At 45.0% G+C, this 17,976-nt stretch overlaps 1 protein-coding gene across 2 annotated transcripts in view; it reads left to right on the top strand.

The window, feature by feature from the left end:
* The window catches only part of LOC8023654 (oxysterol-binding protein-related protein 11), a 32,116-nt gene that overhangs the window by 4,817 nt on the left and 9,323 nt on the right, over positions 1-17,976 (top strand). For both annotated transcript variants that reach the window (XM_029981357.3, XM_029981356.3), the window contains exons 6-15: positions 1,066-1,145; positions 1,678-1,932; positions 3,646-3,687; positions 5,036-5,116; positions 6,347-6,414; positions 7,889-7,983; positions 12,715-12,851; positions 14,232-14,317; positions 16,317-16,398; positions 16,987-17,119. In XM_029981357.3, coding sequence (XP_029837217.2) covers positions 1,066-1,145; positions 1,678-1,932; positions 3,646-3,687; positions 5,036-5,116; positions 6,347-6,414; positions 7,889-7,983; positions 12,715-12,851; positions 14,232-14,317; positions 16,317-16,398; positions 16,987-17,119 — 1,059 coding nt within the window. The remainder of the gene's footprint in view (positions 1-1,065; positions 1,146-1,677; positions 1,933-3,645; positions 3,688-5,035; positions 5,117-6,346; positions 6,415-7,888; positions 7,984-12,714; positions 12,852-14,231; positions 14,318-16,316; positions 16,399-16,986; positions 17,120-17,976) is intronic.

Below are 17,976 nucleotides of genomic sequence, written 5' to 3'. Positions count from 1 at the left end.
GCAATAAGCCTGCAACGTGCAACGGCCGAAGAAAAAAAAATACAAGGTTCAAAATTTGCGTAGGAGCATGTTGGTAAAAGTAAGCACAGACAGAAAACAATAGACTGAAAAATATTTATAGTTCTTTTTATTTGATGCACTGAGTTCTTCGTATGTTTTAAACTTACCGTGATATCCCGAGTCATCACCCACCCCACTTTTTGGGCAAATATGGATTTCCAAAAAAAACAAAACAGAGTGATCACTTATCTCTACAAATACCCCAACGCAGACTCCTCGATCCGCGAACAATCATTCTACCCGAAAGACGCGGCCGCGGACCTTACATTTGGGGGACGTCCTTGACAAAGTAAAATGAAGGAGGGAAAGGCACTTCCTTTTGTTTACGCACTTCCTCCGCGATTTTCGCGACCCCAAAGTCGTACATGCGTGCGAAAGGAAAACGGTGGAGATTACAAAATGCAACTTTGTTTTGCTTACAAAAAAAAATTGTTCTGACAAAAAGAAAAAAAAAAAAAAAAGTTGGAGAGACATAAGCAGTAACTCATTCAGGAATTGAGAGGTCAGCGAACGCCCCATATCCTGGAATATAACCGCCGAGTGTAAGGTCAAAGTCCGTCTCCACTGAAGTAAGGTCGCCGCGAAACTGCTCCTTTTAAAACATCGCGACCGCGTTTGGGGGGTTGTGCAATGTTCAAGATGCCAACAGGTAAATGAAGATTTGCTGGAACACCACATGCAGACATTTGTAGAGCGTCCCATTTCAAGCTCAGTGTTCGGGCCCATTTCGAGCTCCAGGCATGTGTTCCGAATGCTATGAAACTTGTTCAGAAACAAGTTTTATAGCATCCAGACTTTACTTATAAGACTTGATGCCGAGTGACATGGTACAGTCTAACCATCCACCGTAATTCCCTTCTTTGCGATGCTTGTATGTTAACCCAGTATCTCTGGGCATTTCTGCCCGGCTCACATTCGCACGAAGGCACCGCAAGAAATCGCACAACCGTCTGCGGGAGATGGCGGCCGAGCCTTTTACCGTGGCCTTTGATTTGCTTTTTTGAGGTCACGACGCAAAGGAGCGGCAGTTCTGGATCAACCGGCTACGCAAGGTTGCGGAGGATCACACCAAAACGATAGCACAGGTCAGTTGTGTTACTCTGGCACCCAGAGCCATCGCATAGAGTGGCTTTGTAGACGTTTATAAGCGGCCACGCTTCAAGAGCTTGTCTGGCCACCGGGGTGCAAAACACTTTTTTTGGGGCGCTAGTCTGAAAACCGTGGGTACGCCTCGGCAATGCTCGACTTTTGAACGACCTACCTCACGGAGGTATGAAGCTTCCGGAGGCGACGCGACGCCACTGGAGGTGACGCTATGGGACGAAAAGAAGAGCTGGCTCATCGACTGTTTTGGTCGCCCGAGGGCACGCCTGAGGACAACCAAAACAGCTGTTGGCGCCAAGTCGGCTCTCCTTTTCGTCCAATGGTGTCTCTTGGCCTTGTTCATTGTTGGGGGCATTTCCCTCCACACTTCTGGCTTCACTTCTGGGGGCATGGTGTTGCCTCCAGAAGCTTCCCACCTCCACGATCTACCCACACCAGCAGCAAGATCGTGGCGCCCAGAGGCCGTACTCGCATCTGTTTATAGTGCGAACAACCATGGACGCTCGGTCGCAGAAAAACCCTCCGTTGCTGCCACGGGAGATCCGGGGTCCCCACGAAGGGGCGGTGTCCTCGGAGAAAGGGGCCGGCACTGGGCAGGGCCACCAGGGTGGCTCGGCCAGCGCGCCCGTTTCACAGACAGTGTGGTACACTACGGCGGTGGGCGCTCCGACAGAGGCCACCACGACACCGGCAGAGGCCTTCACCTCGGTGCGCGAGATCCTGGCACGGGCCGGAAGGATGTACCACTGCCTGGCGCGATCCATCGAGGTTTGTTGGCATGTTTCTTCCACCTCCCTAATCTTGCGAAATAGCAGTTTTCGCGCCTTCGCCAATGTTCCTCGGTAATTGCAGACGATCAGTGACCTTAAAAAAACACTGAACCTAGGAAAACAAAAATTTTTTTTCTACCTAATTAGGACAGGCGTATCTAAAAAAAAAAAAAAAAGTTAATCGAAAAAAAAAATTTTTTGCCCTATGTTTTTGGTATAATATGAATTTTTCGATTTGCGGGCGAAACCGAAGTTGTACTTTAGTGGCATGATCATGATAGCGTTTGTACCAATATGATTTGCACTCTGAGTTCACTGGACACTCGAAGCGTACAGTACTTGTGTACAAACGCTATCATCATCCTCCCGTAGAGATTCAATTTCGGTTTCACCCGCAAATTGAGAAAGTTTTATCGTAAGCAAAATAACTTCTTTTTTTTTTTTTTTACGAAAATTTGTTTTGAGAAATGCCTGTCCTAACCAGGTAGGGGAAAAAAAAAAAATTGTTTTCCTAGGTTCAGTGTTTTTTAATGCGTTACTGAACTCTCAACAAACATTTTTTTTTCTAGGTTCCGGGATAAAATGAACTTTCTCTGATAAAAAAATTTTAGCGCAGTATTTATGTTGCGAGGCTCATTTTGATTTAGGATTGATTCCGGAACAATCTTTTGTTTTTAGATGTCAACCCTAGAATAGAAGCATGTTTCAGAGCTGCTCAGATCGGTCTCAAAACAAAAATACTGCACTTAATTTTTTTTTTGTTTTTCGATGGAAGATCTTTGTGACGTGTCTTATTTCGGCACTTAAAGAGAAGTGTTTTTTGGGGAGTTCGGTGAAACTTTTTTTCTTTAGTGTCATGATGTATTTTTAGGCATTATTATGTTTAAAAAAAAAAAAAAAATTCCACACACAAAATATTTTTAAAATGTTTACACTAAAAACTTTATTTTGTTTTTTTACATGCATGAAAAAATAAATACCATGTTGCTTTCTGCATTGAGCACGCTTTCCTCGGAAAGGAAAGCCTGCTCTCAAGGCTTCGCTGCCTTGCTATGGCATCTTAAAGAAGGCCGATATGCTCGCCGTCGGCACTTTGTCCTAGTCTTTTTTCGTCATTGTGATCATCAAGTGACGAGGTTTCGCTCTCACTAAGCATGATGTACTTATTGTTCGAGTCATTGTCGTCATTTTACTCAAGCAACGCTTTGCGCCACTTCCAAGCATCCGTGACCCAGGACGAGAACAAGAAGAGAGATGTTTTCCACCATAATTCAGTTATGTCGCCGGCCAGCAAATGCAAATCAATCTGAACATGTTTGGCATAGTGTTTGATAGATGGCAGCGCCAACAGCCTCCGTAAAAAGTTGGCACGCATTTAAACGAGTACTTTTTTCGTTCATAGGTCAAAATTGAGGCACGCCTAAAGGTGCTTTCTAGTTAAGGGGTTAAAAAGGGGCAATATTGTGGCTCCTGAAGTCATCTTTGTGCGGCACAAACTTGGCCTATCTGCGTAAGCGTCCTCGAAAACCCAAAATCACTATCATGCGTGACCTTTTTTCCTGCTTAAAATTTGCCCAAACATCATTCTGAGATATGTCTCGGGAAAAAGTCCTAACGCAGTGTTTGGTTGCATTTTTGTCCGTCGTGTTTGACCTACTTAGCCGATAGAGAGAAACTTTCTTATTCTTTTTTTGTCTTGACTCGAGACCAGAGCCTTCCAAGCCATGGATCGGGCTACAAGTTTTACGACCGGGTAAGTGTAATTTGCTTTTTCCGTGGGAAACGTCCGGGCACACCATTTACGATTACGTTACCGAGCGCCGCCGTCTCTTGTTCAGAAAAAATGTTCAGGTGCGAGAAAGTGTTAGCCTGAGCCCATGTCGAAGTTAGACCATGTACGAGAAGCTTTCGAGGAGCCTAAAGAAATTGTCCGTCCAGTCGAATGTTTGCTGTGAAGCTTCACTGTGAAACATTTTCTTTAATCGTGAATTGTTTCCGAAAATTGAACAGTAGCCAGCAGCATGGGAGATGCTGCACAAACTATACTGGTCTGACGGAGCCAACGAAGCGGTGCCAAATGTGCTTCGATCACGCCGTATTCACTGCATGTGATTGGTTCAATTAGTGATGGCAAACGCGCAGAGACGACGAGCGCAGTCACGATGCGTTTTTGGCGCTGCTCGATCGGCTCCGTCGCATCATGGCGTCGGCCGCGGTCGGACTCAACGGAAATGGAGTGTGGTCGTAGTTCCCGGGGCTATAGCCAGAAGGGCCGAGTAGTTTTGGTTTAGGACGCACGCCGCCGAAGACACTAGAAGTACCGAGGACCTTCAAGGGGGGGGGGGGGGGGGGGGGGGGGGGGGGGGCGATGACCGTAAAGTAAGAGTGCAACGAGTCCTGGAGAGAGACATTTGGGAATTTCACACAAATTTGCCATCCTCAATATTGGAGAGATGGGAATGGGAAACATTGAATACAGCCCGATGTTTCCACGTTTTCTAAAAGAAAAAGGTAATATTTTTATTTTCCCCTCAAAGGGTTCTAAAAGTAAAAGTTGTATATTTGTTTGCACCCCCCCCCCCACCCCCCTTCTTCAAGCTACAGGAGCATATAAAACTTGAAGGGACACTTAACTCCCAAAAGCTTTTGTTCGACTCGCTTTTAGGGACGCTGAACTCCCAAAAATAGGTTATTTTTTAAGTGCTTGGATTGCAGATGTTTATCACAGAATAAGTTTCCCCGACAACAAGTTTTGCACATGATTATCATTGTGAAACTCATTTTGGGGTCAGGGCCGATTCTGAAACGTGTTTCTAATATTTCGGCATGTCGACTCGTAATAAAAATGTCACAATACTCAAAATAAATCTAAAAAATCTATTAATTGTTTTGGGGGGTGGAAAAAAAATTATTTTGTGATAAACAAAGTATTTTTGTGGATTTTGTTTTTTATTAGAACTTTCAGCACGAAAGATAGTTGGGGGAGTCCACTTCACACGTCTCCTTGCACATCGACTTGCATTAGGACATGCCATCGTACGTTATACGAACGCAACTTGAGGGTCTACAGCCATGTGCCCTCTCGTTTCCGTGCACTCCAGGACATGCTGGTGCTGAAGGCGACCTCTTGTGCCACCGTCATGTGCCTGGAACAGTGCCTGACCATTCTACAGGAACACAAGGTTCGGCTCGCCCGAGATCCCTCTTGGGACTTTGGTCACTGACAAGACGTGAACGGCAGGGAGGTCGTCGAGTTGTCCGGCATCCATTGCGAGCTCCCCACCTTCGCTAACCCTTTGGCGTCTTTTGAGTTTTGAGTGTGCACGCGCGGCCAGTGCACGGGCGAGACGTCGAGCGCGTGCCGGGGTCTGGGCGTCCGAAAGAGGTGCCCTGCCGTTCTCATCCTTTCAGAAACTACCTGGTGTGGGCTGTGGCATTGTTAATTTTGACTGTGGAACACCGACAGCCTTCCAAAAGTAAATGAAACTTCTAGCTATTTACGTACATTGACGAGGAAAACTGTATCGCCCTTGGGCATTATTGCGGGGGGGTGGGTTTTTCAAAGGGGCATTCATCGAACATTGCTGAAAGTAGTGCTCTCCTGACACTTGCTATTCGATGACTGTGAGCAATGATTGCGTTTTCAACCCAAAATGCGGTAGAATGTTGTTAATATGTTTGTCTAAAGGCCGTAATAAAAGAAAAAAATAAAGTCAGGGGAAATGTAAATCGGTAACACTTTTCGGGGCCTATGGGTAACGACGCACAGCTGCCCAAAGGCATCTGTACTGACGAGTAACCCCAGATTTAGCGTCGGCAGATTTCTACAAGCGTTTTGGTGTTGAGCTCTGGTAAATGAAAGCGAGGAACATTTAGGAGTAAGGACAGGTAACTGGAAGGAAGCTTGTACTTGTCTCTTTTTTGCCTCATTTGTTTTATGCATTCATTTTCTAGATATTTAGCGTTACCGTAATATCCCGAGAGGTAGCCCACCTGCAATCGATAGCAAATGGGATGAAAATAAGGAGTGGGCTAACTTTCGGTCTGCCATAAAAAAAAGTTGAAAAATGCTAGTTTTAGAGTTTGTGACCCGCGAAACTTTTGATTGTCGGAAGGGAAGATGGACCATACACGACTGTCCTTCCCAGTCAGCAATATTAGCTTATCTCCTGCCATGGTTTAGTAACACCATTTTTGTTGAGGTCACCATTGGCCAAGGCCCTGCAACTACTGGAAGTGGGCTATCTTTCGGTGTTTTTGAAGAAATAACAAATCGTGTCAAACCTAGGGGTGGGCTACCTTTCGGGAGTTGGCATCTCCCGAGATATTACAGTAGTAGCAAGCTTTTCTGTGCGATGCGTTCCAGTGTCATCTTTTCGTCTGACAGCTTGTGTGGTGCTCTTCTCTAACAGGCCCAAGCTCCTGCTGGCCTCCCTGCTGGATCTACGGTCGAGTGGCTCGAACCTCACTGCAGTGCAGGGTAAGCTTTATTTTGCATTTAGAAATTCTAGTTGTCCGTTCTGGATATCTTCTATGTGCCTGCCACAGAGCTGGTATTAGTGTAAACATCAAGCCCCCCGTTTCGACAACCTCGCCTGAGAGTACCCAGTTGGTGGATTCAAATCCCAGCTGAAAAGCCTGCAGTCTGGTGAGGCTCACTGCCGTGCAACTGAGATTTCAGGTGGCATGTGAAGCGATCCTCAAATGGTCTAAATGACATAGGTAATAGGGTGAACTTCACCACTTTACACGAGCATGCTCAGAAAATCTGCTGGCATGTAGAGGCAGCTCAGTTAGCTATGTGGACTCGGAAATCTGGGGTGGGCGCTTGTTATGTCACTTGCTCGTGTCTCAAACATTGAAAAAGTTGCGGGTGGGCGCTTACTTCGGCATGGGTGCATGGTCTGTATTTTATAGCAGTTTCTCCCTGCATATATTTCATGTATATCCCATCTCTACGAATACTTTTTACGAAGTGTTATTGTTCTGTCAACCTCAATTAATGATGGGCACAAAAAGCTTATTTTCAATTGAGTGCTCTTTCAAAATTGTGTTGGTCTCTGTACTGAATGCCGATTACAATGCACCTAAAAGCCGGATTGTGAAAGCCGTTTGGAAGTTCATGCAAGAAAGAAAATCGTATGACCAGTTCCAACCACTATTGCAGTGCTCATTCTGTTGGCAGATTTTGAGGATGAAAAAATTGTGCTACTCTTTCCTCTGGAAGCACATACAGTGGAGACTCAAATCAATTTATGTCAAATTCTAACAGTTTTTTTCACTTTAACTGCATTTGTGTCTATGCTACAGCTATTTGACTCAAAATCTGAATTTTGAATATTCTATGTATTCGACTTGAGTGTATCTGGTGGCAGATGGCAAAGCTATTCAACTCAAATTTGAAACTGAATAGTTGCTTTGGCTCAACTGCCCTTTGGTTGTGTTTATCGAGTATTTTACTCAAATTCGAAATTCCAAATATTTTATTTGACTCAATTGCATTGTGTCGAATAGCTATATGGCTCAAATACTAAATTTTTTATATTCTATTTTACTCAACTGTATTTGTGTTGAAATCCTTGCTATTCAACTCAAATTTGAGATTCAGAGGCTCAATGTCATTTGTGTCTAATAACATTGCTATTCAATCAAATTTAAATTCTGAGTAAACTCTTCCACTAAATTGCATTTCTGTCATATACCATTGCTGTTCAATGCAAATTTGAGATTTCGTATATTCTCTTCAACTCAACTGCATCTGCGTTGAATACCGAAGCTCTTCAACTTAAATTTGAAATCCTTCCTGAATGATCTATTCGACTCAAGTGCATTTGTTTCAAATACCAAAGCTCAAATTTGAAATTCTTCACATTATGTTTTACCCATTTGGATTTGCGTCGAATACCAAAGCTCGAATCTGAAATTCTGAGCATTGAAGTGCGTGCATTGCGCAGGGACACGACGGATGGCAGCGACGACGCAGGTTTGAGCGGTGACTGGTCCCAGCCGCCCCCACACATTCCCGCGGGGGGCTGTCCAGCCGCCGCAGGTAACGGCATCGCCCTCAGCTGACGCAAGTGCCGGCTACTTTGAGGTCACACAACTCCGCCGAACTGTGTTGCCATTCGTGTCGTGTTCGTCGTCGTTGTCATTGTTCTTTGCTCGAGTCAAACATTTGTTTCTTCAGCAACACAGGAAGAATTGTTGAAACAAGATGAAAGTTTTTTAAGAAGCGTGCCGAAACATTTTTTCTGCCGCGTTAACAACCTTGTACTGAACTGCAGCAAAACCTCGTTCGAGCCGACCTCACTTCGGGGAACATTTGAAAAAGAGAAAACCTCTAGAAAGTTCAGTTTAGGAAACTTGTCCGTACGGTGATTCACAGAAGAAGTGTCACTGCAGTCAGGCTTGAGCTGGGAACATTTTTGTTAGGCCTCCTGGATAGGCTTGCCAGTGTGATCAAACTTTTGTCAGCGTACATTTTTTTACTCTATTTTCCAAACTTTACAAACAATCTGTTTTACCTTCTGGTGAAGGATAGAAAGGGCACACGTGTGCAGGTGCGCTCGAAACGTTGCGGTGCCGTGGACCACTCTTACCGTTTGACCGGTTCACGGCGCATTCACAAATTTTTTTATTTGAGTCAGCTGAGTAACTGCCTTGGCTTCTGTTATTCTATAGTTAAGTGTAGAGTATACTTATGCATTTTACGCCTTAACAAGAAATAATGTTTGAAAACCAGAAGCTTTACGAGACACGTTTTTGGTCTGGAGCAGGGTGTGTGTGAAGGGTACAGGAACTATTTCATCAGTTAACGCTAGTCACATGTCCAGTGGATTTAGACACACGTCGCACACAATCATATTACATCGTGTCTTGGAGGAAATGTGCAATACTGCAACTGCAGCAAGATAGTTTTGAAGATAGTTTTGGTCGTGCACGAACCGAAAGCTACATACAGCGAGGTTGAGGTGAGGTTGTGCCAAAGTTTTATGAAGGTTTCTCCTCTTCAGAGTAGTACATGTTGCACTGATGTGTCAGATTTCATCAGAGTTCTGCAATCATGATTAGAGGCCTTGTCCAAGCTATATGCCTTTTTTGGGTACACCGTTATCGATGCTGTAAACGCTTAGATTTCCTTTTGCCTGCCAACATTCTTTTGACATTCCTGCCGTCGAAACATCACGTCTTGGGAAGATTTTTATGTCCCATTGTCGTGGTCTGTTCGATACCTGGAGCTCGTGGAATGGACACGCGGGCATTGCATTGCCTAGGTGCGTAAGAGTCGTAACGAAGAAGGGATCTAACCATTTCACTCAACATTCTCAGTCAGCATAGCTCGCAAAGTCTTCGGGAGCCATTTGGGTTCATTGCCAGTTCCCGAATTTGGATACTAGTCTCAGCAAACTTTGAACAAAGTAGGTTCTATCAAGTTAGGTATCTGATATTAAAAGCAAAAGGGCATTCACACTTTAGGCATGGCTCCTGGTCATGATAGTTGTGTCTTCACAGCTAGCATTTTCTCTCAGGTTCTTTCGAAGAGTCACTTCAGCATATCTTAGCATTTTTGTTGTATTTCTAAATATGAAATTTCGTGTCTCGACAGCTTTGTGTAACTGCTCGCAAAACGATTCATCAAATCATTGTTTCTCGTAGCCCGTTCAGCTGCATTTTGTAGTCTAGATAGACCATCACAGCCATTCTCTCTAAAATGCAATATTTCTTATCTTTCTCCCTCTAGATAAAATGCATTGTGCCCCATTCTCCTTGTCATCCTCACTTCCTCTTTTCCTCTCGGTGGAAAGGAGCTCCAAAAAAGGAGGCGGTCAAATATGGCTACACCCTTGTGACCCCACGTCTTCCTTCCAATCATAGAATAGGCACATGCGGTCATGAAAACTTTCATCTTATCTCACTAATTTACTAATACAACTCTAATTACTCACTTTCAAAGAACCGGACCACTCGATTTTAAGATAACACAAACCTACCTTGACTGTGGCGTGACCACAGCATTCCTCTCCCGGGGCAGAGTGGTTTTTTCGACAGACCAGTTGTGACACTTTCGAAACTGTACAGAAAAAAGCTTTGTTACGGCGCTCGGATGTCATTTGGGAGATGTTTATGAGCAGCTTGCGACTGCTCTTGTTTCCCACAAAGATTGTGACCTAATAAAGTCTATTGTTGAGTTTCGAGGAGTCCACTCTGTCTCTTGCATGTTTGCGTCGTTTCTCAGCTGCTCTGGTTTCTCTTTGTTCTTCCGAAGCATCTGACGTGTCATAGAATGTCGATATTTTGTTTAGAAAAAAAGGCTAAATGTGTGATTTGGAGAATTTCAAACATTCCACCACGTGCACTCAGTGAAAGAAAGATATGTTTAGTGTGCCCTAAATTACTTTTACACCTGGTATTCCTATAATTCAGGGACATTCATATGGACTGCTAAAGAATCTTGCTTTATTGCAAACATGAAACATATTGCCCATTATTCAAAGAGGACTGGGTTAAAGAAACCAAAGGCTCCAATTTATAGTCTCCTTTTGGTCTAGACATCTCTGAAACATTTCTGAAAACTTTCTTCAAATCTCAACATGCCATAATGTAGTCTAATTGTGTATGCATTATAATACTGTGACTACATATACAGTAGCCGACTAATTTTTCGGATGCGGTCGGAAGTAAGAATAAGTGAGCAGTCTGAAAAAAATGGGTCTGAACAACAACCCCCAGGTCACTGACAATCCCGTGCCAACGTCCAAATAATCAAGCACGTCCGAATTTGTGGCTTCCGAAAAATCGGCCGGCTACTGTAGCTGGAACGATGGTAGTTCCCATAAGATTAGCTGAAATAAGTGGTCACATGCAGCATGAAGATATCTGTTGAAATGTACCTTGAGGAAGATGGCTTTTTCTTCTGAGCAACAAACTACTATGTTGGCATAGTTGACTATGAGCATATAGAAGCATGTCTTTAATGGTGAAGGTGCATGTAATAGCAAGATAGAAAGCGTAAATGGACATAGCAGCACATTGTGCTAACAACCTACTAAGTGTAGATATCTTTTGCTGTTGCACGTGGCCATTCAGTTCCTGGGGAACCTGATCCGACAATAACTCGTATAGAAAAAAAATGGAACATGCACAACATGATGCGCAAACAGTTATAAAAATGCCATGTGTCGTTCAAATGGGGGAATGATGGATCAGTGTTAAGCGGACTGCCAATATGCAGACACCGCTGGAGCAGAAGACGTGGGAGGACCCAGAGTTTGCAATACAGCACATGGACAAAGCAGTTGACCTTGTTCAATGAAGCTATAGAGGCAATAACTGCAGAAACTTCTTAGTGTGTCCTTTCCACAAAATGAAAGCCGACCGGAGATGTTGCGTGCACGAGTTGCGACTAAACTTTGCTTAGGGGCCAGGGAAAGGCAAGACACAAATTTTGTGTTCTAGTTTTTCAATAGTGTAAACACTAGCAGTATTGTTGGCATCCTTAAAACTGCTCACATTAATGCCTCCGTAGTCGGCACTATACTAACGCAAGTGACACTGGTGGCAGGTGGCGAACGCAACCGCTAACTGCTTGGGGGTGCTTTTTCAACGGCATAAAATGACGAACAAGCTTTAGACCTGATCGGTTACTCATGAGTCGACGGCGGCAAACGGCCGATTTGTCATTTCTAGACTTCGCTATTGAAAGCCAACAAGAGACGTAAATCTACATTGATTTAGAAACTGCCACCAACTCAATTGTTAGCATTAGACGGTCTCCAGTGGGTACATACGCTCTACCAGAGGCGACCAAGTATAGGTTACACTCAGGAGCGAAGTCGCTGAAATGTATTGTGAAGGATTAGTGTTGTCAGTCACTGCAGGTTACGGTGACTTGCCTATAGTCACCGAAGGGATGAGAATGGCTGTAAGGTTCTTCTGCTCCTGTCTCCAGTGGGAGCTTCCTGCCTTCTATAATGTTTCGGCATCTTATGAGCCTCGAGCGTGCATGCACAGCCAAAGCACGGCGAAAGGCAAGGGGCATGTGGTGAAGGCATCGGAAAGAGACGCCTGCCGTTCTCGTCATGTCACTGATTACGGTGGAATGCGCTTGGAAGAGCTTCTATTCGGATTGTGCTTTAAAATGGCACGCGACAGAGAAAAAGGGCACTGCTGGTCTCCTGACATGAGATCTATAATTTCAGGTTACATACAACAAAATGGCAGAACTTGTGGGCTGTCGCTGCCTAGAGAGATGCCGTGCGACGTGTACTGACAAATGACTGCCTTGCCAGGGCTCAACAGTGGGGAAAAATGGGTGTCAGTACTTTGGGGATGGCTCCTTAGTGACCCTAGTTCTGTCATTTCCCTGGTAGAGGTTCACTGTGCAAGTTCTTTTAAGTGTGGTGAAAAAAGGGAGAGGTTCCTTTGCAAGTGGAGAAAAAGAAGAGGTTATTTAGGGAGTAAGGGAAGATGTAAGAGGTTTGTTTCAGAGCAGAGAAAAACGCAATGTTCTTTTTGGGTTGGGAAAAGGAGTGAGTGGTTCTTTGGGGGGAGGGGGAGAGGTTATTTTGGGAGCGGCAAAAAGATCAAGGAGTTCTGGAAGCAAGGAAGAAACTAAAATTTTCTTTTTTGGAATGGGGAAAAGCGAGAGCACAGAAAAGGGTGACAAGTTCTTTTTGGAGTGTGGGAAAGGATCGAGAGGTTTCTGGAAGTGAGGAAAAGAGAGGTTCTTTTGGGAGCGAGAAAATCCAGCCAGAGACCCTAAAGGCCACTTCTCGCGCAGTGGTTGGAGCCAACAGCTCGGGAGAGGTGTCAGACGGGGAGAGTGGAGAGGAGGATGAGTCCATCCCCACAGAGGAGAACAAGGACTCTATTCTTCAGCTACTCTCCAAGCTCAAGCTGGGCATGGACCTCACAAAGGCATGGCATTTGTGCTTTCCTCCTGGTTCGGCGGGGCTGGGCCTCCACAGTGTCTGAGCAACGAAGCGCTGGCTTAGAGGCACAGACTGGTGGAATATTCGTTGAAGGACAAAGCAGTGAGGGGCTAGTTAAAAAATATGGAAAGATGCGACCCTGACTAAAAAGTAGGATGATGGTGCACTCAGCAGAGCAACTGTGCAACTTATAAAACGGAGTGCGCAAGAAAGGGACAAAAGAAGACGCATTCGACAGACAAGCACTCGCTTGCAACTGATTGTTTAATTTTATAGTTTGTAAAAGGGAAGATGCCATAATCCAGTCTGCTCGTGCGCAAAATGATTCCTCAAATCTCGCCACAAGGAGCGAAAAGCCGCCTTCATTAATCAAACGAAAAGTTGTGAGAAAAAGCCCCACTTGTATAACTCAACTACGAACACATGTTCCGACTGGAGATAGAAACATGCACTCCGCCTTTGCGAAAAATGATGGAATGACTTGTATAAACTTTGCTTAAAGTTCTTAAAGAACACATGCAAAGGAAAAAAAAAAATTTTTTAAACAGGCTCAATGGAAAAAGAATATTATAAAACGAATCAACAACGAAGAAAAAACATTTTAGAGCTATATTTATAGCGCAGAACGAATTTGTATTTGGCGCCCGCGGGAGCTGCTACTGGTCATGTGGTAGGCCGCGCGCCGCCACCGCACGCTGAGCATTTTACGATGCCGCTTCAACGCGTTTCTCCACGCCACCGTCGCCGCCGCCGCACAAGTTCGTCTGCTTCGGGGCGCCGCCGCCGTCATCTGACTGGCGGACAGGTCTATCACAGTGCTTGTGCTTTTTCAGGAGTTTCCCTTTGGACTCTAAAGGGTACTTATTAATCTTAGTTTTTTGTTATACTTCAAACAAAGATGAGTAAGTTACTTTTAGAGGCCATGGAAGCTTCCGAAAGAGTGCAAGCACGTGACAAGTATGGGCCAGTCACGTGATAAATAAGGGCCACTTTTCCGTGGCGCCCGCAGGCGTCAACTACAAATTCGATAGCACCGTAAATATAGCTTTAAAATTTTTTTTCTTCATTGTAAAATTGTCTTATGATATCCTTTTTCCATCTAAGCTGTTAAAAAAAAATTTTTTTCCTTTGCATGTGCCCTTTAAAACATAACTTGTAGAACTCCCTGTGCCCTCTGCTCTGAAGTCTGTCCAGAATCTTTGTATTTTTTAAATGTTGTCTATTGTTTTGAAGGACGCCGAGTGTGCTTTTTATTTTCAACCAGAACATGTCTTCGTAATTCAGCCACGTGACTGGGGTTTTTTCCTATGACTTTTTGTTTGACTAGCTTGAAACTTCAACCAATGAAGTGTTTTGCGATCTTCAGGTGTCGCTCCCAAGCTACATTCTAGAGCCAAGGTCGCTCCTTGAGGTTTATGCGGACTTCATGAGCTACCCGGATCTGTTTGTGAGGTAAGTAAAAGGGCGATTGAGCTCACATCTATGACAAAAACGTTTACTTTTACAACAAAGTAATCACCTGCCATGTGCACTGAGACTGTTTTTTTAATGTGTTAGCATTAGAACGCTTGTTTTGACGAAAACCTGGTGGAGTCTTTCGTTTGTGAGTGCCAGGGAGAGAGGGAGAAGAAGGAGGAGAGGGGTACGCGTGCGACATTCTGATTGGTCCAAAGCACAGACATCAGCATCTGTCAACCTCTCCCCCTCTCCCCGGCCCTGACAAACTGACAGACACCGCCGGGTCTCCACCAAAACGAGCCCTTTAGTTCTCGGCAAAGTCGCGCACACAGCTGGCACGAAGCCATAGAGGAGGGGGCACCGCGCAACACCTCCTAGGTAGCAAAGCCATAGTGCTGAATGAGATGGCGTAATCAGAGAAGGCCAATGCTGGACACAGATTGGAAACGAGTGCTGTGTCAGCGCTCGGCTTAGAGTCAAGTTTGAGCCAAACGTTGACGCAATCGTCTTGTCCATTCTATGCCCAGTGTTGGCCTTCTCTGATGACGCCATCTCATTCAGCACTACAGCTTTATCTAGGAGGCTTTGTGCTGCGGCGCGGTGGAATGCGGGCATGTTCAGTTGCCGCTCTTGTCGGTGCTACTTCACTCTGGGTTCTCGTAGTAGTGGTGCATGGGCCGTGATGTTTGTGTGTAGTTAAAATGATGGATGTGGTTCCCTCCACGAGTGATGTAATTGTATTAATAATAGTACCTTTATTTTTTCCAACAAAAACAATGTTGTTTTTATATGCGGTTCCTTTCACAAGTGGTGCGAATGTAGTTCTTTCCATGAGTGATATGGATAACCGTATTCGAGGGCGTTGACATGCTCTGACAGGTAGACTGCAGAAAAGGGTTGAAAAAAAAATTACACTAAGATCCATTGGTGTATTTTTAGGGAATACATTAGCATGACCCTTAGGAAACGCCACATACGTCCCCCTTCGGGAAACGCTAACACTGACCCCGTAACGAGGCCAAAAAGAGGAAGCAAGAAAGAAAGCTAAAAGAGAAAATTACATGAGGGCACTTAAGCTTCATCTTTAAGAGTAGAATGCTATAGCTAAACATATAAACTCCCGCTCGTTCCCAAGCAGTGCAAGCGGGTCTGTGTGGCCTAGTCCGTAGCATGTCTAGCTCTAAACCAAAGGGTTGTGTGTTCAAATCCTGCCTATACAGATTTTTTTTAAGGCAAACGAATTACTTTATAAAGTGAAATCATTTGAGTAGACATGCGGCAACCTTTAATTCCCACTACATGTTCACTTTCATTACACGCGTGACGTTGCGATTGTCGTGAGCATTGTGGGTAGTTTGAAATTCCTGCGCAAGGTCATGTGGCTGTGACATCATGGCCCTATCGACCAACCAGGAGTTTCTCGTCCCACCAATATTGATGCCGATGCTGGCTTCTATGTGACAAGAGCGCCTAAACGCTATTGCATGAAAGGTGAAGGGGTAAGTGTTAGCATTTTCCAAAGGGACGTGTGTGGTGTTTCAAAGGGTCATGCTAACGCATTCTCTACGAACCCACCAAAGGATCTTCCTGTAATTTGTTTTTACCCCAGTTTTGAAATGAGCTCATTTTGCCAACAGTTTCAACCTTTTTCTTTTTTTTTGTGAGAAGGTATTTGCAATGGATTTGCTATTCATTTGGTCCACTTCTTTAGACAAAAAAGAAAACTACATTGCCTTAAAGGGAATTTACAGTATCAAAATTTTGATTGAATTGGATTGAGTGCAGTGATATACTGTAACCTATAAGATTGGATTGCACATGCAGGGTACTGAGAACCCCCAACATTGGGTTGAACTTACTAGAATAGAAAGAAATTCATCTCTCCTTGCCAGATCAGGTTGAATTAACTGAAATACTGAGGACCCCTAGCCCCCCTGAGTTTAAGTAAAATTGCAGCCCAGATTTTTGTTGTCTTCGGTTTCACCACGCGCAGAATTGCCGACGGAACCACGCCAGAGGAGCGGCTTGTACGAGTGGTGGAGTGGTTCCTCTGTTCCCTGTACGCAACCCGGAAGGCAAGTATAGCTCCATTTCTTCCTCGCATCTTGGGCTTAGTATGTAGTCTTCTCTCACTACCTTGTCTTTTCTTCACCGTTATATTCTATACTCGTTTGTACCTCAAGAACCTGCTGTAAATTGATCATAATCCAATAAACTCGGAGATGCACAAAATGTGTTACAAACGACCTGCACACGTGCTGTGTGTGTGTTTGTAATTTCATCTGATGTCATGACGTAATGGAATGTCACGTGACTTTGCTGTGTCACACAGTGCCACATGGCACAACGCGATGCCATGGTGTCATGCGATGTCACGGTGTTGCATGACATCGCAGTGTGGCATGATGTTGCTTGACTTTGTGATGTCAGGGTAGCGCATAGCTTTTTGTCGTAGCGCGTAGCTTTTTGTCATGAAACCCAGCCCTATAACATATTCATGTTAAAAAGCACGACTCCTTGGAGAGTGTTACTAATCTACGTCAGTACTTCATCATGGTTGCTTACATACCTTATCTTGGGACTAAATCAACAGCGGGTGTCCCATATTTGGATTTTACGGGTCGGAGGTATTACACCGGTCGTGGGTGCGTTGTCGTGTGCAGAGCCATTCAGCGCGGAAGCCCTACAACCCTGTTCTGGGTGAGATGTTTCGCTGCTCGTGGCAGGTGCCCGGAATGGGCGACGCGGGCCTGCAGGTGACGTTTGTTGCCGAGCAGGTGTCACACCACCCCCCAGGTGGGTCTCTCTCCTTTTTCCCCACTCGTACTTACATCCGTGCAGTAAAGGGCAGTGCGCCCATTTCTGTCCGACCATGGTTGACTGTGCCATAACTGCTTGTGATGACTTTTGATGAGAAAATACACCGGGACCATCAATAGGCTAGCCCTGGAACTCTTCCGACCTATACGCAGGGTGGCACAAGCGGACCTTCTGCTGTAAAACGAGCCGAAAAAATCGCTGCCTGCACATAGAAAGCTCAAACTGTCACTGAACGCTCACATACCAGATCAGTTTTACCGTGCAATATTTCGAGGCATAGTTCTCTTTCTTTCAAAAATGAGAGCAAAAAACTTGGCGAAGTTAAAGTTTGTTGCATTCACAGAGGACCCAACAAGCTATGCTATTTACTCGTGGTGCCATCTGCCGATAGGCGCAGCGAGCAGACGACGCACTCTATCGTCTGCTTGCTGTGCCTATCGGGAGATGGCGCCACGAGTGTTAACTCCGTAGACGATTTAGGTAAAATAACTGGCTTTATTGTTAATATAACAGCATATTGAACATCCGCTCTTCTCCACTGCCCGAGAAAGAGTCCTCTTCCTCCTCTCCCGCTGAATTTGCGTTGCGCGCTGATTCTGGCAAGGTAGTGCCATCTCGTGGCCCAGTGGCGAACCGGGGGTTACACTCGGCCGTCCTGCTTTACCGACCGTCCCAGTTGGAATCCTCATTAGAATCTTCGGAGTTGAAGTCGTCTGCACTCCGGGGCTTGAGCTTGTCGTAGAAGTATGATTCAATCGGCTCGCCTCGCTTGCAACGCCGATCCTCTATGTCACGATGTAAGCGTTGCACCGATGTTGCTGACGGGTACGTGC

Source organism: Ixodes scapularis, unplaced genomic scaffold (genome assembly GCF_016920785.2).
Source record: "Ixodes scapularis isolate PalLabHiFi unplaced genomic scaffold, ASM1692078v2 PGA_scaffold12__126_contigs__length_90152505, whole genome shotgun sequence".
In the NCBI taxonomy this organism is placed as follows: domain Eukaryota; kingdom Metazoa; phylum Arthropoda; class Arachnida; order Ixodida; family Ixodidae; genus Ixodes; species Ixodes scapularis.
Note: the sequence above shows the minus strand (reverse complement) of the source record. Positions and strands in the feature narration are given on the sequence as shown.